At 39.2% G+C, this 27,825-nt stretch overlaps 3 protein-coding genes and 2 pseudogenes across 4 annotated transcripts; 2 read left to right on the plus strand and 3 right to left on the minus strand.

The window, feature by feature from the left end:
- Window positions 1-509: 509 nt before the first annotated feature.
- On the minus strand, window positions 510-2,823 carry LOC100754048 (TGF-beta-activated kinase 1 and MAP3K7-binding protein 1-like). Its single transcript, XM_035443144.1, is given in 5 exon segments — window positions 510-1,051; window positions 1,054-1,318; window positions 1,877-1,891; window positions 2,381-2,529; window positions 2,532-2,823. Coding segments are annotated over 5 exon segments (1,248 nt in total). The 3' UTR covers window positions 510-524.
- A 1,320-nt stretch (window positions 2,824-4,143) lies between these two features.
- LOC100753752 lies at window positions 4,144-5,058 on the plus strand (annotated as a pseudogene).
- A 6,021-nt stretch (window positions 5,059-11,079) lies between these two features.
- Window positions 11,080-12,006, minus strand: LOC100753451 (annotated as a pseudogene).
- Window positions 12,007-16,618: 4,612 nt separating this feature from the next.
- LOC100774129 (olfactory receptor 8D1) lies at window positions 16,619-24,215 on the plus strand. 2 transcript variants are annotated; one of them, XM_027412267.1, is made up of 2 exons: window positions 16,619-17,536; window positions 24,201-24,215. In XM_027412267.1, exons 1-2 carry the CDS (start codon window positions 16,622-16,624, stop codon window positions 24,213-24,215), a joined length of 930 nt encoding a protein of 309 aa, XP_027268068.1. In that variant the 5' UTR covers window positions 16,619-16,621. The 2 variants fall into 2 exon arrangements, with proteins under 2 accessions (XP_027268068.1, XP_027268067.1); XM_027412266.1 differs by lacking the exon at window positions 24,201-24,215 and having other exon boundaries at window positions 16,622-17,548.
- On the minus strand, window positions 22,654-23,586 carry LOC100774418 (olfactory receptor 149). Its single transcript, XM_027412265.1, has one exon. It carries the CDS (start codon window positions 23,584-23,586, stop codon window positions 22,654-22,656), a length of 933 nt encoding a protein of 310 aa, XP_027268066.1.
- Window positions 24,216-27,825: the final 3,610 nt, after the last annotated feature.

Here is a 27,825-nt window from a genome sequence, read left to right on the forward strand (position 1 = left end):
TCCTCAGGAGGTTGAGGTAGGGAGGGCAGTCTTGAGGGAGCAGTGTCTGCCAGATCTTCGGTAGTTGTGGTCCATAGGCCAGCTTCTTGCTATTCTTTGAACATGTCAGGAGGCACTCTTGGTTTGTCAGGTACATGCAGCTTCTCACACTTGGCTCTGTCTAAGGATGCCTGTGGTTTGGCCTCTAGCCTCCTGTGTAGATCAGCAATGCAGTCTGCATTCAGGTTACCACCCAGAGCTGTGGGAAGGAACCTACAGCACCAATGAATGACTAGTTGCCCACTGGTTCCAGGGCACCTGTAAAGGTCAAGAAGTTTGTCCTACCTTAGCATTAGCCTTCTGTGCCTACAATGTCCTGCCAAGGCTGTACTCTGAGGCCACACTGAGGTGCTGTCATCACACTCTGCTCACCGTGTTCTACACTCCAAAGATGGTAAAATTCAGCGAAATCCACATAGGGCTCAACTTGCACATCGTCACAGGGTGGAAGTGAGTGAGCAGGTCTGGAGCGGAGGAGACTCCCATCAGAGCTGGAGCTGATGCTCTGCCTGTGTGTGTGTGTTGGTGGACTGGAGGGGCAGAGTGGGGCTCTGGTTAGTGAGGATAGAAATGGCTTTGTCCAGGGTGGAGGAACTGTGGGAACCATTGATCATCTGGCCCCGAGAAGGCATGACGAGGGAGAACTTCACACTGGTCTTGCTGGTGTTCTGGGCACTTGAGTAGGGCACAGAAACAGGGTACACACGCCCCCCTGGGACTGGGGTTGGTGTAGGCTGGCTCATTTCACCCAATGGGTAGCCAAAGTTCCTCACCATCAGGGTCATGTCTTCAAGCTGCGGGCATAACTTGGCACACTCCCCACCACTGGCAAAGATATCACAGTGGATATACTTTATACGGTCCATCACAGCCTCGGCCACTACATCCAGGGAGGTCTGCTTAGCAAATTCGATGTCAATCATTGCTGCAATCTCCTCGTTGGCCTGTCCTGGCCCATGGGCTGCCTCCAGGGCCTTGTAGAGTCCCTCAGACATCAGCACCAGGAAGCCGTAATGCCATCCAGCGGCTGGGCGCCATGGATTTCTGGCTCTGCGATGATGGATTTGGCCTTGGCAACACTGAGCAGGTCGATGTCAGTGTAGCCATATTTGACTCTGTAATCACCGATGTGCCTGGTGTTCTCCTGTCCACAGATGATGCCCACCTGCTTGAACTTTCCTGCATCCAAGCCAACATTGGCGACATAGAGCTTGTTGAGAAGGGCTGCCACAATGGCCATGGCCCCTCCCGAAATCTCCCTCTCCAGTGCCTTAAGTCTCTCAAGTGAAGGGACCAGCTCCCCTTTCGGCAGTCATAGTGGCCGAACATGTTAGACCCCCAGAAAACTCAAGTATCCGGGGTCCCAGGCCACGTTCGCCGTCACCCCAATTACCAGGCGGATTCGAGAGCTTGCTGCTAACCCCATGTTAGTTCGGGTCTTTCACCCACCCGCTATGGCAGATGGCTAGAAAAGACGGCTCCTAGGGGCTCCCGAGAGATCTTATAGGACAGCGTAGGGGTAGTGTCTAGGGGTACACACAGGCTCAGGATTGGTGTGCCTCTAGGCTTAGAGGGCTTGCCCTGTGTTGATTGGTCAACTGGTTGTTATGGCCCATAGGCCCTCCCAGGGTGGTTGCTATGCTCTCTACATCATTGCTGTGTGCTTGTCTGTAAAGCACACCCAGGGTCGTAAAGCATAGCGCCACCAGCTAACTTCTGATTGGTTCCTTGTCACGAGGCAGGCATCTGATTTTCTAGTGTCTAGGACAAGGTCATAGAAGCACGTGTTCGGCCGTTATGGCTGCCAAAAGGGAAGCTGGTCCCTTCAAACACATGCTTCTATGACCTTGTCCTAGACACTAGAAAGTCAAATGCCTGCCTCGTGACAAGGAACCAATCAGAAGTTAGCTGGTGGCGCTATGCTTTACGACCCTGGGTGTGCTTTACGGACAAGCGCACAGGAATGACGCACAAAGCATAGCAACCACCCTGGGAGGGCCTATGGGCCATAACAACCAGTTGGCCAATCAACACAGGACAATCCCTCCAAGCCTGGAGGCACACCAATCCTGAGCCTGTGCGTACCCCTAGACACTACCCTTACGCTGAACTATAAGATCTCTTGGGAGGCCCTAGGAGCTGTCTTTTGCGAGCCATCCACCATGGCAGGTGGGTGAAAGACCCGAGCTAACATGGGGTTAGCTCGCTAAATTACAATAAAGCCTCATGCAGTTTGCAGCAAGCTCTCGAATCTGCCTGGTGATTGGGGTGACTGTGGTCGTGGCCTGGGACCCTGGATACCTGAGTTTTCCTGGGGCCTAACATAAGGATCTTCTGATACTGACTGAGGCAGCAGCTGGTGTTGGGGCACACCCTCTGGTAGCTGGGACTGGAGGCTTTCTTTCTTAGCCAAGGCATCATCAATGGACTCCAGGAAGCTCCTCTCCACCACATCGAAGGCCTGCAGCAGGACCTGCTGCACATTAGCCTGGCATGTTCAGTGTTGAGCTGGCCCAGCAGGAGCTCTGCAGAGAGTCTCTGGGCCACAAAGTTGGTCACCTGGTTGCCGTCATAGCTATTGAAGACCCCATACAGAAAGCAGTTGTTTTTACTTCTGAACTTGAGCCAGTTGTCCTCATGAGGGTGGCTCTCAGTGCCCTTACCATTAGTAGAATAGCTATGGATGGAAGCTGAACCAACTCCAGAGAGATGACAGAGAAGCAGGCCATCCATCCAGCTTAGCTGCTGCTCACTCTGGAGCAGGCTCCATCTCTGTGCCGCCATCTTGGAGGACCCCACAGCGTGCCAGTCTCCTCTTATGCATTCTTGGTGACAGTCATTTTCTTCCTTGGAGAGACTCATTATTTTTACACAAATGCATGTCTGCCTTCTGTCCAGGGGGATATAAATCTATTTCCAGTGCAGTGGAATTGGGGACTTCTCATTTCATTTTTTTGGATATTTTGAAGAAATCCATGTATAACGAAACCAGAGAAAAAAATGTCAGAGTCTTCCACAAACTTCTCTACCTTTTATTCTTACTTGATTTATTTTATTGTGAAGGACTTTAAAATTAACAAAGAAATAAAATAAGGAGACTTAGAAAAACCTCCCACACTAAAAGCAGGGCGGCCTGACTTAGAAATCTAACCAAGGTCAGAATGACCCGAGTCCTTGGAATTTCCTAGCCTGGAGCAATAACTCCCTTACAAGGCCACAAGATAACCTAACTAAATACCAAGAATTTCCAGAGGGCCACCCTGCCCTGGGGTCATGAAGATAAGAACAGACTATCCCACTGAGTCAGGAGACCATCCAGCCCCAAACATAAGAGACCTCCAAAGGACCTGTGACTCTGATCACATACCCAAACCCTTAAAAGCTTAGGATTTTCTCCTATAAAAGAGGCCTGCTTTTGAGGAACAGGGCTTCCTTTGTCTGTTAGACTGGGAGGCCCGTTTGCGCAAATGTCCCGCAGTAACTAACCTCTTGTTTTTACATCAGCTGGACTGGACATTGAGTTTTTTGGGGGGGACCATCTGATTTGTGGAGACTCCTTGATCTGAGGGTCTTTCAATTAGACTTTTGTTTGGTTGAATCAGTTAGCTTGTTTTGTTTTCTTTTTTGTTTTTTTGTTTTCAGAAAGAGTTTAACTCAAACATACATTGATGCTATACTCCAAGCAACCAAAACTGGTCTCAAAGCAACAGTAATCCTATCTCTCACACAAACAAATACACACAACATTTCTACTCTTCACCTGGCAGAAAATTCTCCTTTTTCTCCATAGAAGAAAATATTTTCTTTTTCTTCTAAATCCTGCAGGCAAAAGTTTCTAAGTAAATAAGAAAATATTTCATTTTGTGATCTAAAGCCACAACTGACTTTTTGAGAAAGGCAAAGGATATATGAGAGAGGTTCATTGAACATAGATGAAAACAATAACTTGTCAATTTACTATTCTCTATTTGAAGATTTGGTTTCATTTGGAAGAGGCATGAAGGTCTTCCATCATCTAATTATTGGTTACATATGAGATCAGGAATGTTCATGATGGTATAATAGTGAAGACTTATTTTCTAGTTCCACAGAAACCTTCAAAGAATGGGAAATGGGAGTCATTCTACTACATCTTTGTTTGTGTTGGTGGGATTAACAGAGCAGGCAGCCTCCTACTGCCCCTTTTGTTCCTTTTCCTGATATATATCTATATGGTGGCAGTAGTGGGGAACCTGGGCATGACCCTGCTCATCAGAGTCAGCCCTCTGCTACACACTCCCATGTATTATTTCCTCAGCAGCTTATCCTTTGTTAATCTCTATTCCACCGTCATTACACCCAAAATGCTGGTGAACTTTCTTGGGAAGATAAATTTGATCTTCTATTCTGAGTGCATGGCTCAGCTCTTTTTCTTTGTGATCTTTGTGGTAGCTGAGGGTTACCTCCTGACATGGCATATGATCGCTATGGGGCCATCTGAAGACCATTGATGTATAATGTGATCATGTCATCTAGGCTCTGTTCACTGTTGGTTCTGGTTTCCTTCATCCTAGGCCTTTGGTCTGACATTGCACACAAGAGTGCTATGATGAAATTGAGCTTTTGTAAATCCCACATCATAAGCCATTACTTCTGTGATTTTTCCCACTCTTCAACATCTCCTGCTCCTACACACATCTCAGTGAGCTTCTCCTATATATTATTTCAGGATTCCACAGCTTGGTTTCCACCCTATCTGTTTCCATCTCCTATGCCTTCTGCACCATCCTTAGTATCAGGTCAACAGAGGGCTTGTCCAAAACCTTTGGCACCTGCAGCTCTCATCTCATGGCTGTGGGGATCTTCTTTGGGTCTCTCACCTTTATGCATTTCAAACCTCCTTCAAGTAATACTCTAGAGGAAGAGAAGCTTTCTCTTGTGTTTTATACCACAGTGATCCCCATGCTGAACCCATTAATATATAGTTTGAGGAACAAAGATGTGAAGAAAGCCTTGGGAAAATTCTTGGTGAACAGATAGGTCTTACTGTTGGCTAGTGAGAGATGTGAGAAAAGAATTGTTTTACTGAAAATATGTTCTTTCTATTCATTTTTTACTTCTCCCTTGTAATATAGCCTTATCAATGTGTGGTTCTGTGGTTGATATCAGAGCAACCTGTGTTAGACCCCTGGAAAAACTCAGGTATCCGGGGTCACAGCCCATGACTGTGGTCACCCCAATCACCAGGCAGATTCGAGAGATTGATGCAAACTGCATGAGGCTTTATTGTTTTTTAACGAGCTAACCCCATGTTAGCTCGGGTCTTTCACCCACCCGCCATGGCAGATGGCTAGCAAAGGCAACTCCAACCGGCTGCCGAGCGATCTTGTAGGGCAGCGTAAGGGGAGTGTCTAGGGGTACGCACAGGCTCAGGATTGGTGTGCCTCCAGGCTTGGAGGGATTGTCCTGTGTTGACTGGTTGTTATGGCCCATAGGCCCTCCCAGGGTGGTTGCTATGCTTTGTGCATCATTCCTGTGCACTTGTCAGTAAAGCACACCCAGAGCCATAAAGCATAGCACCACCAGCTAACTTCTGATTGGCTCCTTGCCATGAGGCAGGCACCTAACCTCTAGAGACCAAGGCAAGATCATAGCGAGCATGTGTTACTGTCATGGCTGCCGAAATGGGGGGCTGGTCTCTTCACCTGTAGGTAAGTAGGCAAGCACTATATCACCTGGCTACAACCAGCACCTATAAATTTTAAGCTATTTTACCATGTATTGTTGATTAAATTTTTCCAATAAAATAGAAAATTACTTAATAAAGCATTTGTTAGTGCATTGACAGGAAAACTGATCTTTTGTCATACAAATGAAGTGATAATTCTCTAACATCATTCTTCTCCTCCTATCTTCAAATACTCCTTATTGAATCCTTTCTGTGTTTGTAGTTCTGAAGTAAGGGGTGTGGTTCCATGACACCTTAAAGTTATCCATGAATAACTGTGAGTGGGTCTCTCATGTGTAAGTTCAGTAAGGTAGTTGCAGCTTCTTTTAATTCATGAATACAATTCTTGTGTTATAGAGGATATACTTTCCTGTCTTTCTTCCTATCTTTTACCTCTAAAATTCCTCATGTTCCCTCATCAGAAATGTTTCTTGAGCCTTAAAGGTTATAGTAAAACAAATGACTTGCTTAGTCTTCAAATCATATTAATCACTTATCCCCAGCATCCCAGGAAGTCAAGAGTCTATTTACCACTGTTTAGCATAAATGGAAACTTTTCTTTTAGTGTTAATAGGAGCTTTTGCCTAAGGGTATAAAAATAAGTATTTAGAAAGTAGTTTAGATTTATGTCTATTCAGATTAAAAAATGGCCATAATTTCCCTCACAGATTTTATCTATTGGCTACTGATGGCATCTGTGAGTTGGGGAGCAGCTATCCAGTTGTGTTACTACTACTACTGGAGTCTAGTAGACTCCAGTTATAAACCCAAGATCAAATATATTCCTGGCCATAAGCAATGGACAAAATAAGTATACACAAATGTCAAAAAGAGGTTAGCATTGGAAAAGGGAGTAGACACGAGAGGAAGGGGGATGAGAGAGGCTAAAGTAAAGAATAATCAAAATGCAAAAAAAAAATGATACAGCTGTAGAGAACTGGCAAAGTACAGATAATATTTTTAAAAAGAAAACCTGCAGTATGTGAGGTACCAGGCTGCTCACTAATGTGGAATGTTTAGAAACATGGAACAGCTTCCTAGGTCTATCCATTAATCCTTGAGAGAACAAAATAAGTGCATAAGAAAATCAAGAGAAGCATAGGACAAAATATTTGACAAAACGAATGGTAATCTCATATTGCAGGTTCTGATCATTGTGTTTTAACACTTTTTTCTTTTTAATATTATTTTTTAATTTAAATTAAAAGCAACCTTATTTTACATACCAATCCCAGTTGCTTCTCCCTCCCATCCTCCCACTCCCACTATCTTTTCCCTATATCAGGTCCCATCTACTCCTCAGGGAGGGTGACATCTCCCATGGGGATTCATCAAAGTCTGTCACATCATTTGAGGCAGGACCAAGGCCCTCCCTTCTGTATCTAGGCTGAGAGAGTAACCCTTCATAAGGAATGGGCTCCAAAAAGCCAGTTCATGCACTAGGGATAAATACTGGTTCCACTGCCAGTGGCCCCATAGACTGCCAAAATCCCTGAATGACACCCACTTTCAGGGGGCCTAGTTCGGTGTTATGCAGGTTCCCTAGCTGTCAGTTTGGAGTTCATGAACTCCCACATGCTCTGGTCAGCATTTTCTGTGGGTTTCCCCAGCATGGTCCTGACCCTTTGCTCATCACTTCTCCCTCTCTACAACTGGATTCTGGGAGTTCAGCTCAGTGCTTACCTGTGAATCTCTGCTTCTGTTTCCGTCAGATACTGGATGAAGGTTGGGGTCATCTTTGTGGATTCTTGGGAATTTCCATAGTGCCAGGTTTCTGGTTAAGCCCATAAAGGCTCCCTCTATCAAGGTATCTCTTTCCTTGCTTTCCTTCTCTGTCCTTTTCCCACTTAGACCTTACTGATCCCTCATGTTCTCCTCCCACCCTCTCCTACCCCCACCCATGCTCCCAATTTACTCAGGAGATCTCATAACACTTCTTTTCTATTCAGAGTATTTAAGACCAATTGATTTCCATTTGCCTCCTGACTCTATAAATTAATAGGTCCTTATATCAAGCAAGGTAATGGAAGCATGTCTCTATTACATCATTATTTGTTATTAAATATAAACTGTTATTCAGTTAGCTGTGATAGATATGAGATATCCCCTGGTAGTGTAACAATGAGAAAAAGAAGGAGAATCATTTCTTTGATTTTAGGTGACAAAATAGCTTAATCCAAAATCTTTATAGTATCTGTGATAAAGCCAACCTGACACTTCAATAAGGCACTGAGTGGTAAAGTAACATTCAGAAATAAGTACAAATCATATCTAGCTATAAGACATAAACCCCACTACAAAGTAATGAGGTGATACTAATATATATGCATGTACTAGCAAAACGAGTGATGAGTGGTCCTGAGGGAAATTATAAAATTTCTAGTGGATCCAGGTGTAGATTTGAACACCTGAAAACTAAATACATGATGTGAATGACATAACATTTAAAAATACTAATATTCACAAGCAATTCAAAATTTGACTAAACAATTACAATATCCCCATAATAATTTTTATGATTGTCATTGTTAATTATTTACTTTAGTGAAACATCTCAAGATCAGAATTATCCAAAGGAAATTGAAGGATATGATACTTTACATCTGTAAGAAGACAAAGATTACTTTTGACTCATTTATGACTTTTGAAAATAATGCTGCAGTCAAAAGAACAAACAGTTGATTATGTTTTATGACTACTTTTTTTATCATTTTCTTTATTTGAATTAGAAACAAGATTGACTTACATGACAATCCCAGTTCCCTTCTCCCTCCCATCCATGACTCTACTTTTTACCTTTGTCTGCCTATAGACAACAGCTGATTTTCACATTGCCACAGAGGACTGGTGATTGGCATTTCTACCATTTCATATAAATAGATATTTTATTAATTTGTTCTTAGTTTAGCTTTATTCAAGTTAATCACTTAAATATTTATCTATAAATCCATTTTATTGTTGAGAATACTATTGTGTAGATTTATCAAAGTTTACTCACTTAATATTGGTGAGTTGGGGAGTTTTAGTCTATAATAAATAAAGTTATCAGTCTGATACTTTTATGATCATACATACTATTTAATTTGTACAAATATCTAGTTGAAATACTTGCATATTATGTTAAGTGAGTTCTTAACCCTCCCTCAAATTGCAAATCTATGTCTGAATCAGGTAATTTTAAAACTTTGAACAGTTATGGATAAAAGCTATAATTGGTCTATTTTAAAGCCAAAATGTGATTTCATATTTGTATTTTAATTGTAACAGTTCTAATGTATGCCTAGTTTATGTTTTGAATTTGCTTTCCTCAGTGACAAAGATACAAAATGTGTTGTCTGTGTTTACAGCTCACTTATTTCATTCTACCATTTTTGTTCCTATAAGTAACACCGGATAATAATACAATCAGAGAGAGGTTCACTCATAGGATCCCACCCATCTCTGCAGAATTATTGACTATGAGTATGATTTGTTATGATTAATTTCAATAAAGATTTATTCCCATAAATTATGAGTAAATATAGTATCAATAACAATGATGACTCTATTGTATTATAAATGATACGTTATTATTTAGATAAAAGTTTCCATAGTAATTTCCTATTTTCACAGGAACTTTAAGGAATATAGGTGCTTGAGGAAAGCAGCAAATGTGGGACCTTTAACAGCTTAGTGTATTGCAAAACCTTCACCTAAATTTATAAGAAAACACTTTAACAAATATTTAAAAATATTTAAGAGAAATTATTTCTATGATCAAGTTACTGAAGGAAAAATAATACTCAGAATTTGTGACAGGAAAAGTAAGGTGAATCACTTCTGCCAACTGAACACAATATGTTTTTGTACCTTTTACAAAATTAAGTCATTTTATTTGAGATCTATATGAAGCAACTAGGACAAGTTGGTCTTAGACAAGAGGTTCCTTTTCATCTCTAGGATCCCCAGAGTGCCAGGACCGGTTCCCTAACACTTTTCTAATTAGCACTTTAATTCCCTCTTTTAATATCCTACCCAGTTACCAAGTACTGCATAAATGTTTATGTGTTCAATAAATAAAACCTGTTGCTCTGTCATGTTACTTATTTTAATAAATGTCGTTTGGAATTATTTATTTTAATTATATATATATATATATATATTTAAATCATTTCCCCTGTTGCTTTCATCCCTGAAAACCCTCCTAAGTACATCACCACTCTCTCTTAGTAAGCCACAGTCTCTATTTTTGTTCTTACATACAGCCAGTGAATTCTTGGATCTTAATGGAGAACATGCAACTGTCACTTTACTACACCATCAAAATATTTAACTACATTCTAAATACTTTGCTCAGAACCCAGAATCTATCCAAGCATCTCACAAATTCCTATAACTCCAGCTCCAAAGCATCTAATATGTTCTCTACTCCAAAAGCACACACACACACACACACACACACACATGCACAGGGTGCATATACTCACAGATATAGACATTCACACAGACACAGACACACACACACACACACACACACACACACACACACACACACGCACACACACACACACACACAAACACACACTCAAATAAATAAACACAAGGTTTCTACCTGTCTGTCAATGGTACCCATCGGAGGAAAGAAAAGTTACAGGAGAACACACAGGCCATAGATTGTGTGTAAACACAATGTTTGCAGACAAACCATCTGCAGCTTACACATTGCAAGGGCTTTGGGGAGTGCTGAGGATTCTAAAACAAGATTCAAATTTCCTAGGAGTGAAAAACAAAAGTTTTTGTCTTACCTCATCAGAGACTCTCTGTGAACACTGCCTAAATTCTCTTCCACCACTCTTGGTATAACACAAATACAAATGTTTCATAGATGGCTTAGTATATCAGTACTCTGATTCATTTATAAGGGCATGACTAGGTCCCATCCAGGAGTGTTTTTATTTTTTTATACTTGGCTTAAATTATATTTCAGTAATCACAAATGGATGTCAAAGCAATTGAGTAACTTCTTCCTTTTATATTAAGAATGCCAAGACTTTGAAATGAGAGCTTGTTGCAGACTCTTAGGGAGACTTTGAGAAAACATGTGTTGATGAAGAAGCTGTACAGTAAGGGAGAAAACAAGTTGTTTGGATAGGAACAGAAGTCAGGCAAAGGAAAAGAAATTCAAGTCATTTTGAAAACTGGAAAGAGATGGCCATTGTGGATGAAATAAATTCTTAGTTCAGAGTGAATAATTTGCCATCCTTCCCCAGGTCTACAAAAAAGTTGTGACTGACTGTGTTATCTCTTGCACAGAAAGTAATAGCTTTCAAAGAAGATATAGTATTACTAAAGTATTAGGATCTAAGCCTTTCTCTATCATTTCTTAGACAGAATGGGTACTTGCTGTAGCACTTTACATCCTTATTTCTCAGGCCATAGATCAAAAGATTCAGCATGGGTGTGACTAGGTTATTCAAGACCCCAAGAGCTGTATTAAGTCAGGGATTTGGAGTAGGCTGGAGATATATGAGGACCATTGTCATAAGGTGAGGAAGATGGCAGTGAGGTGAGCACTGCAGTTGAAGAAGGCTCTACGCTGTCCCTCAGCAGGTGGGATCCATAAAATGGAGCAGAGGATGCAGCTGTAGGAGGTGAGGATGATGAAGAAGCAGCTGAGGGGCATCAGGGCCCACACAGATGAACCCCACCATCTCCAGGGCTGATGTGTCTGCACAAATCAGTTTTTCATAGCAGCGACATCACAGAAGAAATAGTTCATGTCATTGGGAACAGTAGGGCTACTAGAAAATGAGAGTGGTCAGAAAGGTGGCCTAAATGCAGCTAAAATGATGTCTGTGTTGCCAGGATGGTACCCACTCTATGGTTCATAATTACTGAGTACTTTGGAGAGTGAAATATGGTCATAAATTAGTCATAGGCCATGACTCTGTACAGGAAAATTTCAGTGCAACCCAGGAAATGGTAGAAGAACTGGCACACACAGCCTGCATAGGAGATGGCTTGGCTGTTTTCTGAAAGGTAGAACAGCATCTGGGGAGAAGTCTCCAATGGGAAAAATATGTCACACATGGACAATTGGAACAGCAAGAGGTACGTGGGTATAAGAAGCTGAGTGGGGGAGATATCTTCAAAGAGTATGAGCAGGTTTCCCACCAGGGTGAAGTTGTAAAGACAAAAACAGGACAAAGCAACTTTTCCAGAACCTCTGTATGTGGGATGCCCATCAGGATAACCTGAGTCACTATGGAGAGATTCTTCATAGATTTGAGATTGTCTAGGTTCAAAACAGAACACAGATTTCCAATACACATATGACAAATATTGAAGCCAAATCCTGGAGTTCTCTCATGCATATGTTGTTTTCATTTTCCTCAAAGACACTTATATTATAGCAGCAGATCTACATGGAGAAAAAAATAAACATGAATCATATAACTTGGAACTTGAGTTTATACTGAATTGGACTGTGGTCCTTATAAACTTGGTTGGCCAAAGATCTATAATTAATTTGTTAGGTAGAAAACAATTCACATTCTTAAATACATTGTTAAGTAAAATAAAGCATACCTGGGTAAGGAGGTAAACTCCCAAAGACACCCCATTCCCTATGAAGATGTGCTCCTATAATACAACAGTTAATGTTCAAAATAAAACCAAGATATGAATGAGAAAACTCCTCTGTATGACTTCAATATTTGGTATGTGTTTCCCATCATGGAAAAATGGGAAGGAGCTGTGAGGAGTAGAGGAAAAAGAAACCACAATCAAGGTAACTTATATGGGAAAATATATATTTTCAGCAAATGAAATTTAAAAATAAATGGGCCCATGATTCAAGCCCTGGGATGGTGAGGGAAGAGAATTTTATATTTGAGCCATTGGGCTACACAGCAATACTCTAACACCACCACCACAACAACAAAGCTTTAAAAAGTATTAGAGAATGAAGAAAGTGGAGGGAATTTGTGTCTAATGGTATGGTGACTATTCTATAAATATATTTGTGAAAGAAAGCCTTCAAAAGCACATAGTATCTGATTTGACCTTGGGAGAGAGCATGCCTGTGTGTGACCAAGCCATATGGTAATGATTCCTAGAGTGCCTCCCTCAAGGTCTCTTGTAAATAGCAGTTTTGTTGATGTTTTTGTTGTTTCTGTTTTGTTTTTAAGTTGCTCAGGCCAAAAAATATAAAATCCTTTATGCATAAAAAAAATCAAAATAATCTAAGTCAGATACAAGCAACTGACATCTGACTTAATTTTGTATCTTCACAGGCAACTTGTGAATACATAAGTCTTTATTCCCAGCCATCATTACTCTTGGGACCGATGATAATATGAGTCCCAGAAGTCATTCTTACAGGCTGTTCTTAAATGCTGGAATCTCCAGGGAATTGGTGTAGCTATCAGTGTTTTCTAGTCCTAGTAAGTACAATGTCCCAGAAGATCACATAAAAGCTCCTTGTCACACCACACTCATGATAATGGGTCCTGGGAAGCTATATGTCATATGTCATCTTCTTCAGGACACTGATAGTTTGTTCTATTAGATGTACACTGGCAATCCACTTGAGCAAAAAATGTAATGCTAGCCTGTGACCCTAATGCATGTAAGATAGCAAGAGGCACTACTTTGAATGTCATACTTACTCTCTGTTATATGAAAAAGAAACCAAGGAATTTCTAATAACCTGGCTTTCTGTGCAGGACCTAGGTAAGTGCCCAGTTTCATTTATAGCAAGTCTGCTAAAGAGACAGTTGGCATACCAACATGTTCACTCAATGCAATATGTCAGCTTTACCTGGAAGAATTTGTTTCTGTATTCTTTCCAGTAGATAATATCTCCTTGTCTTTTTTTTTCCTGTCATCTTTTCTTGTTAAGTTTCATTATGGGGTGACACAATCTGAAGGAGTGAACCCCAGTCCAAATTTAACCAGCTGTGGTACAGATTACCTCACTGGGGTTTTCATGACTCTAAGCTTTTCATTTTCCTTAAGTACTTCTATAGGATGAATGTACTAGTGTCTCTGTACCTTGTTCATTAACCTTCACATATCTCCCAGAGAAAGCAAGCAAGGGCAAATTGCCCTTAAGTACATCATCCTTAGGTAAACATAAATTCCTGATACCTTGCTAATGTTGAAGTATTCATCTCAGACCATTAGGAGAGAGATCATTAATTCATCCAGCCCAAATATCCCATCTTTGTGTCCTCCTGGCTTCAGCAGATTTAGGTAGATTACACTGTACAAAATAAAGAATGTTCAGTGTCATAGTTTCAAATGATAATACATTGTCATTAGTCTCATCTAGGTGAAGAATATAGAATGAAGGAGAAATGCACAAATCTATGTCCCTATTTCCAAGCTGGTGCATTTTCCCCTCTCCATATGGTATTGCCATGCTCATGTTTTAAAATGTATATGAAATATTGATTACAGTTTTATGTATTGAATATTTACATGCATGACTTTAGTTGGACATATGGATTCTTAGAAAATTGTATGGTCACTGGGCGTTAGTGGCGCACGCCTTTAATCCCAGCACTCGGGAGGCGGAGGCAGGCAGATCTCTGTGAGTTCGAGGCCAGCCTGGTCTCCAGAGCAAGTGCGAGGATAGGCTCCAAAGCTACACAGAGAAACCCTGTCTCGATAAAACAAACAAACAAACAAACAAACAAAGTTGTATGGTCATTCTCCATTCACATTAAAAATCGCTAAATGTCTTGCCCAACCTGTCAAACTGATTAGCAAAAAGTCAACCTTTAAAATTAAAACTATATTGATGTTTAAAATTAAATCTATAATTTCAGCTTTTATATTTAATTTCATTTTGTTATCCAAAAGTTTTGGAAAATACTGAGTTTATGAAGCTGGCCAGATATATATCCCAGCAGACTATCAGTGATTTCAATACACACGACTGTCAAAGTAAAATGGAAACGCTCATTTGAAGTCAAAACTACCTGTTTCTTCATGTTCTTTTTTTTTTTTGTCTTTACAGATAATCTTGAGATTTTAGTGTATAACATGAAACTCAAAGCTGTTCACATAAGAGGTTCTTTCCTTTGAAGGATACTTTGGGAGAATATTCTTACATTTTTATCCAAATATTCGATATCTCTTCTGATAAGCTCTGGTAAAGAAACAAAAATCTATTTTTCCCAATTCTAAGATTTTCCAAATAAAATTCTAGGATAAAGTACTCTTTGTTACAATTGTTCTATTGATGGGTTAAACTGTCTAGGATGAGCTCCAGTCTCAGGTTGTTCACTGTAAGGGGACCTCAAGCCTCTCCTCTTTCACATAATCACAATTCATCTTTAAGGGAAGATTGAGAAATCTGAACCTTGGCATCTGAAATAATTCATAATGGCAATCTCTCACATCTCTGGCTTGTGATGATTTGGATGACTAATTTCAGGAAAATTCCAACCATTTCTAGTATAAATTAGTGAAAGGATTGCTGTAGAAACATAACACTGAACTCAAATCATAAAACTACTTTTCAACTACCTGAACCCGGATTTCCACATTAGAAATACACAAACCTCCTAGGGTTTTAATGAATTCATTGCCATAATGAATGTAAAGCACATGAAAACAGCATGCAATGTGTAATGCAGAAGGAGGTAGGAAAGAAGGAGGTGTAGAAGAAGAGAGGATGGGAGGAGGTTAATGATTATCTCCAGCTGCCTTCTCTATCTGTACCCCAACAACACAGTGTGTCATTCAAATTGGCTCCATCCAAAAACCATTTCATACTTGGAAAAGTTGTGGCACCCCTTGAAAGTGATGTTTCTTGAGGGAAGAAATGTAGTATGTGATTTTATTTGTTCAGTTCTAGAGTCAAAAGAATGGTCAAGGTTATAGTAATAGAATTATTCTTAGTATGTTCAACATCAAATGCCCCTGTCTTATGATGATTATCAGATTTAAGGGTCATCAGAGATGGCTTTTTAGCTCATGAGTAGGGTACTAAGCAGCTGACACTCTTGAAAATGGTTAAGCAGGAGGAAACTCTATATCCCAGGTGTCTGTGTTCCACCAGAGTGCAGTGGGAAACAAATGTGTCTTCAAACTTTTACCATCATGGAAAGGATCCAGGAGGAGTTGCTTAAGTGTGCTTGGTGAGAGTCATTTTCCATCTTGGAGTGATCCATTATTTTTATACCTGTGCTTGTCTACCTTCCTTCAAGCTGGATATAAAATCTATTTCCAGTGCAGTGGGACTGAAGATTCATAATTTCTTTTTTGTGGATATTTTGAAGATATCTGTGTATAAAGAAACCAGAGAATCAATGCTAGAACATTCTACAATCTTTTCTATTTTATTCTTGCTTGATATATTTTATTGTCCTTTTGTTTCATTAGATCACTTAGAATTTTATCTTTTCAGAAAGGGTTTTTGTAACACTAAAACCAAAGTTGATGCTATACGCCAAGCATCGAAACATGGGCTCAAAGTAACAGCAATCCACTGTCTCACTCCCTTGAGCTATGATGTTAAATTCATGAGCAAACACACTCAGCATTTCTACTCTTCACCTGTCAGAAAATACTTCCTTATTTCCATAAAACAATTTTTTTTATTTTGCTTCTAAATACAAAAGGCAAAGCCAGCAAGGAAGCCCATCATTTTGTAATCTAAATTCACAACTTATTTGAGGGAAAGTTATAAAGATATATTACAGGTACATAGTACGTAGATGAAAAAAAATACCTTGGCAATTTTCTATTTTGAAGCTTTGGTTTCACTTGGACAAGTCATACATTTCTTCTATAATGTGATTTTAGTTGTATATGAGTTCAGGTGTGTTCATGGTGGCATAATAGTAAAGTCTTACATTTTATTTTCACAGAAATCTTCAAAGAATGGGAAATGGGAATCATTCTACTTCAGCTGTGTTTGTGTTGGTGGGATTAACACAGCAGCCAGAGCTCCTCCTGCCCCTTTTCCTCCTGTTCCTGGGAATCTATGTGGTGACAGTAGTGGGGAACCTGGGCATGATCCTGCTCATCACAGTCAGCCCTCTGCTGCACACTCCCATGTATTATTTCCTCAGCAGCTTATCCTTCGTTGATCTCTGCTATTCCACCGTCATTACACCCAAAATGCTGGTGAACTTTCTTGGGAAGATAAATTTGATCTTCTATTCTGAGTGCATGGCTCAGCTCTTTTTCTTTGTGATCTTTGTGGTGGCTGAGGGTTACCTCCTGACTGCCATGGCATATGACCGCTATGTGGCCATCTGCAGACCATTGATGTACAATGTGATCATGTCATCTAGGCTCTGTTCACTGTTGGTTCTGGTTTCCTTCATCCTAGGCCTTTTGTCTGCCATTGCACACACAAGTGCTATGATGAAACTGAGCTTTTGTAAATCCCTCATCATAAGCCATTACTTCTGTGATGTGCTCCCCCTTCTCAACCTCTCCTGCTCTAACACACGTCTCAATGAGCTTCTCCTATATACCATTGCAGGACTAAACACCTTGGTTCCCACCATATCTGTTACCATCTCCTATGTCTTTATCTTCGGCTGCATCCTTCGCATCAGTTCATCAGAGGGCCGTTCCAAAGCCTTTGGCACCTGCAGCTCTCATCTCATGGCTGTGGGGATCTTTTTTGGATCGATCACCTTTATGTATTTCAAACCTCCTTCAAGTAATACTCTAGAGGAAGAGAAGGTTTCTTCTGTGTTTTATACCACAGTGATCCCCATGCTGAACCCATTAATATATAGTTTGAGGAACAAAGATGTGAAGAAAGCATTAGGCAGATTCTTGGTGGGTAGATAAGTTTTATTGTTGATAAACAATAGATGGAGAATAGAATTGTTCTACTGAAAACATATTCTTTCCTTTGATCCTAAATTCTCTCTTGTAATACATATAACCTTATCTATTAGGCAAACACTACATTACAGGGATACATCCAGTATCTATACATTCTCTATACATTTCAAAATGCTTTTTTGTGTGTTGTTTTTTCAAATTTTCCAAAAGATGGAAAAATTTTAGGTAAAACATGTATTACTGCTATGATAGGAAAACTGATCTGTTTTTTCCTATAAATGAATTGATGATTTAAATTTTTCTCTAACATCAGTCTTCTCATCCAAATGTTCAAGAGTTGTTAAACCTTACCTAACCTTTCTTTGCCTGTAAGTCAGCAGTAAAATATGTGGTCCCATGTACTGTTCCACTATCCATTAATAACTATGAATGGGCCACTCAGTAGAAGTACAGGCTCAGTAGAATTAGTCACAGCTTCTTTTATTACATGTATACAATGATTGTGTTATAGATATACATTCGCTGTTTCTCCTTATCTTCTACCTCTTATATTCGTTCTGTCCTCATCTGCAATGATTCTTGAACTTTAGATGGTATAGTAGTCCAAATGCCTTTTTTAAGCTTCAGATCTTATCTATCACTTATTGTCATCATCCCAGGGGGCTACGAGTCTCTATTGATTGTTTGGTGTAAATAAAAGCTTCTCTCATTGATACTGAGGATAGATTTTGCTTATGGGTATAAACATAAATATTTAGGAAGAAATTTGTAACCATCTCTCTTTAGATAATTATTAGTAGTAATTTCCACTCACAAACTGATATATAGATTATAGATGGAATCTTGGAGTTGGGGTGTCAGTATCTTTTGTTTTGTCAGCATTGCACCAATCAGAAACAAATACATAGTTCCAATAACAGGGGCACAGACACTTCTGAACATAACTAGAATAAGAAATCAATGAAGAGGAGATTAGTAGGGGATAGAAGAGTAGACATGACAGGGAGGGAGAGGAGGAGAGGCTAGAGTTAAGATCAATTGAAATACAAACTTCATGATACACTGTATGGAACTGTCAAAATAAAATTTTAGTTTTTCAAAAGGAAAATGTGCAACATGAGAAGTATTCAGCTGCTCACAAATATAGAATGTTTAGAAACTTGCAACTGGATCCTATATCCATTCATTGATCCTTGACAGGACAAGAGAAATGAATAAGAAAATCAAGAGAACATAGGAAAAACAGTAGCAGAAAATATTGGCAGTTCAGTCTACATGTTCTGATCAATGTGTTTTAACACTCCTTTCTATCGAGAGTATGCCAGATCACTTGATTTCCATTTGCCTCTTGACTTTCATGAGTCAGTATCTCCTTATACCAAGACAAGGTAAAGAAACTGTGTCCCCAACCCATTATGATTTATTATTAAATATAAATTGTTATTCAAAAATTGTGACAGGGTGTATATTATGGTCTTTGTACATGGCACAAAATCAAGCCAATTTATTTGGAGTGTACATGAAGCATGTAGGACAAGATGGCCTTAGAAGATCAGGTCTTGTTATCTATAGACTCCACAGAGTGATAGTATGGGGTCCCTAACACTTCACTAATTAGCACTTTGCTTCCCTCTGTCACTATCCTATCTAGTAACTAAGGACTGCCTAAATGTTTATGTATTCAATTAATAGAAAACCTTGTTTCTATCATATTTCTTCTTTACATAAATGCCTTTTGGAAATGTTTTAATTTTTTGCTAGTATATTATATTTATATCATTTCCCCGGTCACTTCCCTCCCTCCAAACCATCCGAAGTACCACTCCTTGCTCTCTTTCTATTTCACACAATCTACTTTTCATTAATTGTTCTTACATAGAGCTAGCGAAGTCATGAATCTTGGAGAATAACTTACAATTGCCACTTTACCACATCAACAAAGTATCTAACTACATTATAAATAATTTTCCTTATATACACAGTTAATAAATATTCTATTATAAATGAATGTTGGGAGGCTAGCTCTTAATTCCCAATGGGTCCAATGACCTGGGATTGATGTGTGAAGTCATCCCAATGACGAAACTCTGACTACCTGTTTCAAACTAGTGGCCCTGGATAACCTGAACTGTTTTTATTTATCCAGTTTCAATAGTTTGCATAAACAGTTTTACAGTGTAATTTGTTTCTTTAAGTTTTTAATAATGGTTACAATAATTGCCGGTTTGTTCCTTTATCTCATTTTTCGTTCATCTCCCAATTTCCCCACCTGGAATCATTACCTACATGATTCATATTTTTAATATTAAAAGCATAAGTAGTATAGCAACTAACAAAGGAAGTTTTCTAATTAGGCACATCTACAGGTAGAAGAGTGTGCCCAGTTGGCAGCATTTGTAGTTACAGTGCCATGCCAAGTGAAATAATTTTGGCTCTAGTGATTAATGTTTTACCTCTAGGAAATCTACATCTTCCCAATCAACTCTAGAGCCAAAGCTGAATCAATTTGTTTTTCATCCTGTACTATTTTATTTTCTATGTGGGATATACCATATTTTCTCCTATCATGCTATAAACTACATAACTTAAAAGCTGACTCTTAGTAGTTGGCACTGCTTATCCCTTGTTCTAATGCCCCCTTTCTCTCAGCTTCCTACAGTGTTGGCACAGATATAGAAATGAGAACGCTGTGGGTTTCTATGATTTTGCTTCATTTCCTATTCCTAGACTGTTTCCATGAACTCCTGATATCATTTATTTATTAACATTTCTCCTAGACTCTTGTGGTTAATATCATTCTTTCCAAAGCAATTATGAAGATTTACAATGTCATGAACTACTGTCACTCTTTTCAGGCTAGTAACAAAGTGTGTTAGAAAAGCAACATCCTTTTCTTGACAATCCTGAATTCATTTTCAGGCTTGAAACATCAAAAGCTTTAGTAGCTAAATCAGGTTCACTGTATGAATTGTTTACATTTTTTATTCATTTTACATACCAACCACAGTTCCCCTTCCCTCCCCTCCTCCTCTCCTTCACCTCCTCCCTCAACCCACCTCCCATCCACTCCTTAGAAAGCTTAAGGCCCCCCACAGGAAGTCAACAAAGCTGAGCACATTCAGGTAAGGAAAGACAAAGCCCCTCCCTTGACATCAAGGCTGAGCAAGGCATCCCATCATAAAGAATGTATTCCAAAAAGCAGTTCATGCACCAAGGATAGATCCACTGCCAGGGGCTCCTCAAAAAGACAAGCTGCATTACTGTGGCCCACATGCAGAGGTCCCCTGCAGGCTTGCCAGCTGTTGGTGTAGAGTCAGTGAGCTCCCAAGACCTCAGGTCAGCTGTCTCTGTGGGTTTCCCCATCATGATCTTGCCTGCCTTGCTGACATAATCCCTTCTCCCTTTCTTGGAGATCCCCTGAGTAAACTGGGAACTGGAGAATGTAGAGGAGAAGGAATTGGGCATGGGACATGAGGGAATGGGTGATCAAGTTGGGGGAGGGGCAGAGAGGGAGAGCAAGGAAAGGTAGATCTTGATAGAAGGAGGCATTATGGGGTTAAGAAAAAAAATTCATGCTAGGGAAATTGCCAGGAATCCACAAGAATGACCCAAGATAAGGCTGTTAGCAATAGTGGAGAGGGTACCTAAACTGGCCTTCCCCTGTATTCAGATTGGAGACTACCCTAACTGTCCATAGAACCTTCATCCATTGTCTGATAGAAGCAGATGCAGAGATCCATAGTCAAGTAGCAGGCTGAGCTGAGGGAGTAGACTGTATATTTTTAACAGCATCCCCTCTGACTCATCCTGAGGATAGCTGTCAGAGGAAAGTTTTCCCTATGTAAAAGCCATTTCATCCATAGCTCTAAGGAAGTGAAACTAGAAGCATCCAGAAATCATTTGTATAAAGGGGAGCAAGAAAATGAGATAGCACAAAGGCTCCTGGGGTCATGCCCAGAATTATGCAACAAACTATCCATGGGCTGTGCCAAAATGAGTTAATTTCTGCATAGCTTTGCCACAGGAGGACTTGTTCAGGCTAATCGCTGAAAGAAGTCACATGGCTCCAAGCAGATGAAAATTATCAATATAATTTAGAAAATAATGGGCTAGAGAGATGACTCAGAACCCAGAGTCTACTTCAGGTATCTGTCAAATTCCTCCAACTCTGGAACAAAAGAGTATCTTCTGGACTCCAAAAGCACCTGCAAATACTCACATACTCATAGCAACACAGATATTCACAAACACACACACACACACACACACACACACACACACACACACGCACGCACACACACTCATGCGCACACACACACACCAAACAAACAAATAAAAGGATTCCACATGTCCAACATTGATGCAAACAGAAGGAAAGTTACAGGAGGACACAAAGACCACATGTTTGCAAACAAAGTATTTGAAATGTCCAACTACAGCTTGGACATTCATGGGCAATTTAGGTATGCTGAGGATTCCAAACCAAAATTCAAATATACTAGAAATGAAAACCAAGAAATTCTGCCAAAGCCTAACAGACTCTCCCTATCTACTCTGTCTACATTCTCTTTCACCACTCCTGGTATAAAGCAAGTACAAATGCTTCATAGGCAGCTGACCATATGAATGATCTTTCCTCCTGAGGAGCATGGCAAGGTCCCATACAGGATTGGGTTTTTGATACATGATTTAGTCATGTTTCAGTAACCAAAAATGGATGGCAAAGCCATGAGCTTAAAATTCTTCCACCCTTAGCAAGAAGTAAAAACTTTGAAATGATAGCTCTTTATTGCAGACAATTAGGGAGATATATAGAAAATCAATTGTTAATGAGGAAGCCATAGAATAAGGAAGAAGTAAAAGAAAATAAGTTGCATCAATAAGAGCATAAATCAAGCAAAGGAAGAAAAAATCAAGACATTTTGACAACGGGAAAGAGATGGTTCTTGCTAATGAAAAAAATTATTAGTTCACCTTGAGTAATTTGCCCCCTCTATCCTCAAGTCTTTAAAGCAATGATGAATTCTGTGTTATCCCTTGCACAGACAGTAATAGTTTTTAAAGCTTTTTTTTAATTACTAAAGTATTAGGATCTAAGCCTTTCTCTATCACTTCTTAGACAGAATGGGCACTTGATGTAGCACTTTCTTTAGAGAACATTTTACTTCCTTATTTCTCAGGCTATAGATTAAAGGATTCAGCATGGGTGTGACCAGGTTATTCAAGACCTGAACAGCTGCATTAAGCCAGGGATTTGGAGTAGGCTGGAGGTATATGAGGACCACTGGCATAAAGGCGAGGAGGATGGCAGTGAGGTGGGCACTGCAGGTAGAGAAGGCTCTATGCCGCCCCTCAGCAGACGGGATCCGTAGAATGGAGCAGAGGATGCAGCTGTAGGAGGTGAGGATGAGGAAGAAGCAGCTTAGTGGCATCAGGCCCACACTGATGAGCCCCACCATCTCCAGGACTGATGTGTCTGCACAAGCTAGCTTTAGCATAGCAGGGATATCACAGAAGTAATAGTCCACCTCATTGGGACCACAGTATGGCAACTGGAAAGTAAGAATGGTCAGAAAGGTAGCTTGAATACAGCCAAAAAATGATGTCCCTATTGCCAATATAGCACACACTCTGTGGTTCATGATTGTTGAGTATCGTAGAGGGTGACATATGGCCACAAAGCGGTCATAGGCCATTACTGTGTACAGAAAACACTCTGTACAACCCAGGAAATGGTAGAAGAAGAGCTGGCACACACAACCTCCATAGGAGATGGCTCGGCTGTTTCCTGAGAGGTAGAACAGCATCTTGGGAGAACTCACAGATGGGAAAAATATGTCACACATGGACAACTTGCACAGGAAGAAGTACATGGGAGTGTGAAGCCGAGTGGAAGAGATAATCGCGAGGAATATTAGCAGATTTCCCAACAAGGTGAAGATGTAGAAAGATAAAAACACTACAAAGAGCATGGTCTCCAGACCTTCTGTGTGAGGCATGCCCCTCAGGACAAACTGAGTCACAATAGAGAGATTTGTCATGTCTTTGAAGATGTCTGACTTCAAAAGAGAACACAGATCTCCAATACACAAATATTGAAGTCAAACCAGGAAGCTATATCATGAATATGTTGGTTTTATTTTTTAGCAAAACTCATATTATAGCAGCAGATTTACATGTAGGAAAAAGTCCATGAAGTCTATACCTGGGAACATCAGTCTTTGTTGACTTGGACAATAGTCACTACAAACTTGATTTCACACAGATTAAAATTTAGATGTTAGGGAATTGTGTATCAGATATTTTATATCTGAGATATGTACCCTATGATATATAACAGTAGAAAAATTAAAGTTCTGAAATAGCAATGAAATAATTTTAGGGTTGGGGGTCACCACAACATAAGGACCTGTTTTAAAGCGTCAAGCATTAGGATGGTTGAGAACTATTGCTTTAAGACATAGAGATTGCCCAGCCATATGGTTCATGGGATAAAGGCACTTGCTCCTTAGACTGAGAACATGAATTCTATCCATGTACCCACATGCCAGATTTAGAAAAATCTACTCCCTCAACCTCTAATGTCTACATGCACACAGCATACTTACTACAACATACATAGAAACATACACATAAACAGGCACAGCAAATGCAGAGACAAAAAATGTAAGTAAACCCTTCATTGAAATTGCTTTGAAAAAAAAGTTAACCAAATGTACACATGCTCGAGTATATTTTAAGCAAAACTTTGCACAAAGCAGTCAGAAAACACACCTATTATTAGAGTAAAATTGTGCTTTCATGGATTGGAAATGTCAATTTGAACTGTATTAGAATTTTTAATGATAATAAGTTAAATTTATACCTTATACAAAACAGAATTCCTTAATAGAGAAACAGTTTTTCTTCATTTTTATTCTAATTAAAATGCAATCAAGTATTTCTCCCTTTGTATACAAAACAAAGTGGTAAAGCTGAAACTACCAGATTTTTTTATTATTTATTTATTTAGTCTTCTCTCATACATTACATCCTGACTGCTGCAATTTCCCATTCCTCTGGTTCTCCCAATTCCCCACCACCACTACCTCCCGTATCTACCAGATCCACTCCTTTATTTTAGACCTTCCAGGTATGACAACAAAACATAGAACAAGTTACAAAAAGACGAATTACAAAAACCCTTATATATAGGCTGGATGAATCAACAGGATAAGAAGGAAAATGTCCCAAGAGCAGGAAGAATAATCAGAGACACCCCTGATCTCACTGTTAGGAATTCCACAATGATACCACACTACACAATTGGAATTATCAGATTTAAGTACTTACTTTAGCATTGTATTTTTGAGTCCATGTGCACTGGAGAAGGTAGGGGCATATCTCCACAGAACCAAATAGAGAATTCAGATAACAGACTCTCATATGCATGTTTAGTTTATTTTTAGAAAACTGTAAAAAAGAAAAAAGTAGCCCCAAAATAGTCTTTTAATGTTAATTCTGGAATAACAGAGCAATTTCATAGAAAATTAAAAATGAATACTTAATTGTCCTAGATCATGTCTAACCACTTACACACACACACACACACACACACACACACACACACACACACACACACACACACACACACACACACATACACACACACACACTACTTAGATGCATCATGGTTTAAGTGCATTTTTTAAATATACAATTTCTCTTGAATAAACAGAAGCATTTATTATGATATTAGTTTCAGACATCATAATTGCAATCCATGGTTTATTTCAAATAAAACAAACTAAACCACCTGAAAATTAAAATTTCCTATAGTGAGATCATGAAAGAGAACAAAAGAATACAGATCAATTAAGATGAGTAGGGGACTGACAAGAGAAACCAATGAATCACAATGGGAGATCCCAGGTAGTTTACTGACAACATAGTTGTTAATTAGATGACAAACAAGTAAAATTAAAATGAGGTCAGTAAGTAGTATTAATTGTAACAGTATTAATGTACTGAAAATAAAGGGAAGAAGTTATATAATATGATATGTAATATGAGGAAGGAAAATTTGTTCTTATATAAAAACAAGTTAATCTAAGTTAATACTCTGTTGTATTCTTAATAATTAAAACCTTTTTTCAGAAAAATTAAACATTTTTAATAACAATATTTAGAAGATTTCTGCTTTTGAAAAAAGGAAAAAAAATAGAAAAATTTCCCACAGAATCAAGCTGGATTTCTTCCAGTGTTGAGGATTAGACACAGTATGTAAGCTTGGTCAGTGCTCTATCACTGAGCTGTATCCCAGGTTCTGGGTTTTCAAGAAAATGCCTGACCAGTTCAGAGTGATCTTGAACTTACTATGATGCTCTCACTGATGACGTTCAATCCAGTCCTGCAAGAACTTTGGAGTGGGGAAAATTTGCCACTTTACACATCCTGGGATTTTCTATGCTATTGTAAATGTAAACCATGTTCTTTGGTATTTAGAAAAGTTCAGGGTCTCTATGCCTTGGGATCTGAGATTTGTTGTTTGCTCAGCAATAGTCATCACCTGTGCAGCTTTCAAGTCTTAGACACCTTCATTCCCCCCTAAAACATGTCTTTCAGATGCCCATGGGGATTTTTCATAATTTAGTCATTGATATCCCTGAGGAACCAATTAGATGTAAGTTTACTACATTCTTCCTTGAATTTAAACAATAGAAATTTGGAAACAGAAATAAACGATTTCTCTAGTATGCCAGCCTGCCTGATAGACTAACCTCAGACTAGAAAGGTCTTGACAACTTCTATGGCCTGTCTCATATGTTAATGTCTTTCCCTGGAGCAATACTCCAACACACTCACTTTAATTATATAAACATTTCCAGGATTCAGTAACTATCTAAAATGCACCTTGAAATTTAAAGCAATTTAATGACTAGGACAGAAATGTTCCTGAGCTATGTGTCCTTACAGTAAGGCACTTTAAAAAGAATGTTAAAACAGTATATTCAAATGATATTTAATGGAAAAATATAAATCAGCATTGTGGAAATAAACTCTTCCAAGTAGATACATTTTGATTTAAAGATCAATGTTGATTAAACATCTGTAGTTACTTACTGTTTCTTACATTCAATGATTATTTTCTTAATTATTTAAAAATAGCTTATTGTATAGGAGAGGAAAATAAAGGATTGCTACTTAATATCAAAGTCATGTAACTGGAGACTGATCTAAAACAGGTCTGACTCCAGAACCAAGGCCCCTCATCCTTCTGTGCTGATAGCTGTTATTATTGACTAATGTGAGACTTGAGGTCTATGAAAGATTCCATAAACAATAAAGCATTGGAGATTGCAAAATATTTCCAATGAATTGAAGCATAGCAAGGAAGAAAACTCTTCAATGAAATAATCTGTCCTAGGAAGGAGTGAGCTTGACAGTGGTGTAAGCATGTAAGCATTTTCAACTGGCATTCTTTCACACACATAAAGAGGAAAATTCTTATTTGGAATGAGATTATCCTTTGTTCACAGACTTTATCCTAGTCCAGAGATTACTTGATTTTATTACATATTCCCATGTTGTTAAGTATAGGTTAGTAAGATCAATGCTTTGGTCTACGCATTTGATGTCTATCATCATTAAATAATAATGATTTTTCTTCATGGAGAGTTTACAGTGAAAACAGTTCATGTTAACTCATATGAATTCTGAAGACAGAGATGCATATCCCGAACAGAAGCCAGGTCACAGTTAAGCCAGAGTCCCTTAGGATGGCCAAATGCATAACAATGCTTTGTATGTAGATTCTAGCTAAAAAAAAAAAAAAGTGTCTTGTTAGGGTTTATTATTGCTGTGAAGATAAACCATGACCACAACAACTCTTAAAAAGAACACATTTAATTGAGAGTGGCTCACTTAGGCTTTCAGAGGTGCAGTCCATTGTGATCATGAAGAAGAGCATGACAGTGCTGGAGCTGAGAGTGCTACAATTGCAGGCAACAGGAAGTCAATTGACTGTCACACTGAGGGAAGTTTGAGAAAAGGAGACCTCAAAGCCCACTCCCATAGTGGCACACTTCTTCCAACTAGACCACACCTCTTAATAGTGCCACTCCCTTTGGGGGTCATTTTCCTTCAAACCACCACAGACCCAAACAAATAATTCAAGTTATTTTGAAAAATATGACCAAATACTGAGCCCAATATATTGAAAAATATGATCAAATACTGAGATTTACTGATACTACTATTTTCCAAAGAATGTTTATGAATCCCACCTGGAAGTTAAAACT

This window comes from Cricetulus griseus, chromosome 4, assembly GCF_003668045.3.
Source record: "Cricetulus griseus strain 17A/GY chromosome 4, alternate assembly CriGri-PICRH-1.0, whole genome shotgun sequence".
Taxonomy (NCBI): domain Eukaryota; kingdom Metazoa; phylum Chordata; class Mammalia; order Rodentia; family Cricetidae; genus Cricetulus; species Cricetulus griseus.

Coding starts and splice junctions, on each gene's coding strand:
- LOC100774129 (XM_027412267.1), top strand. CDS start 16,622: ATGGGAAATGGGAATCATTCTACTTCAGCTGTGTTTGTGTTGGTGGGA.
- LOC100774418 (XM_027412265.1), bottom strand. CDS start 23,586: ATGACAAATCTCTCTATTGTGACTCAGTTTGTCCTGAGGGGCATGCCT.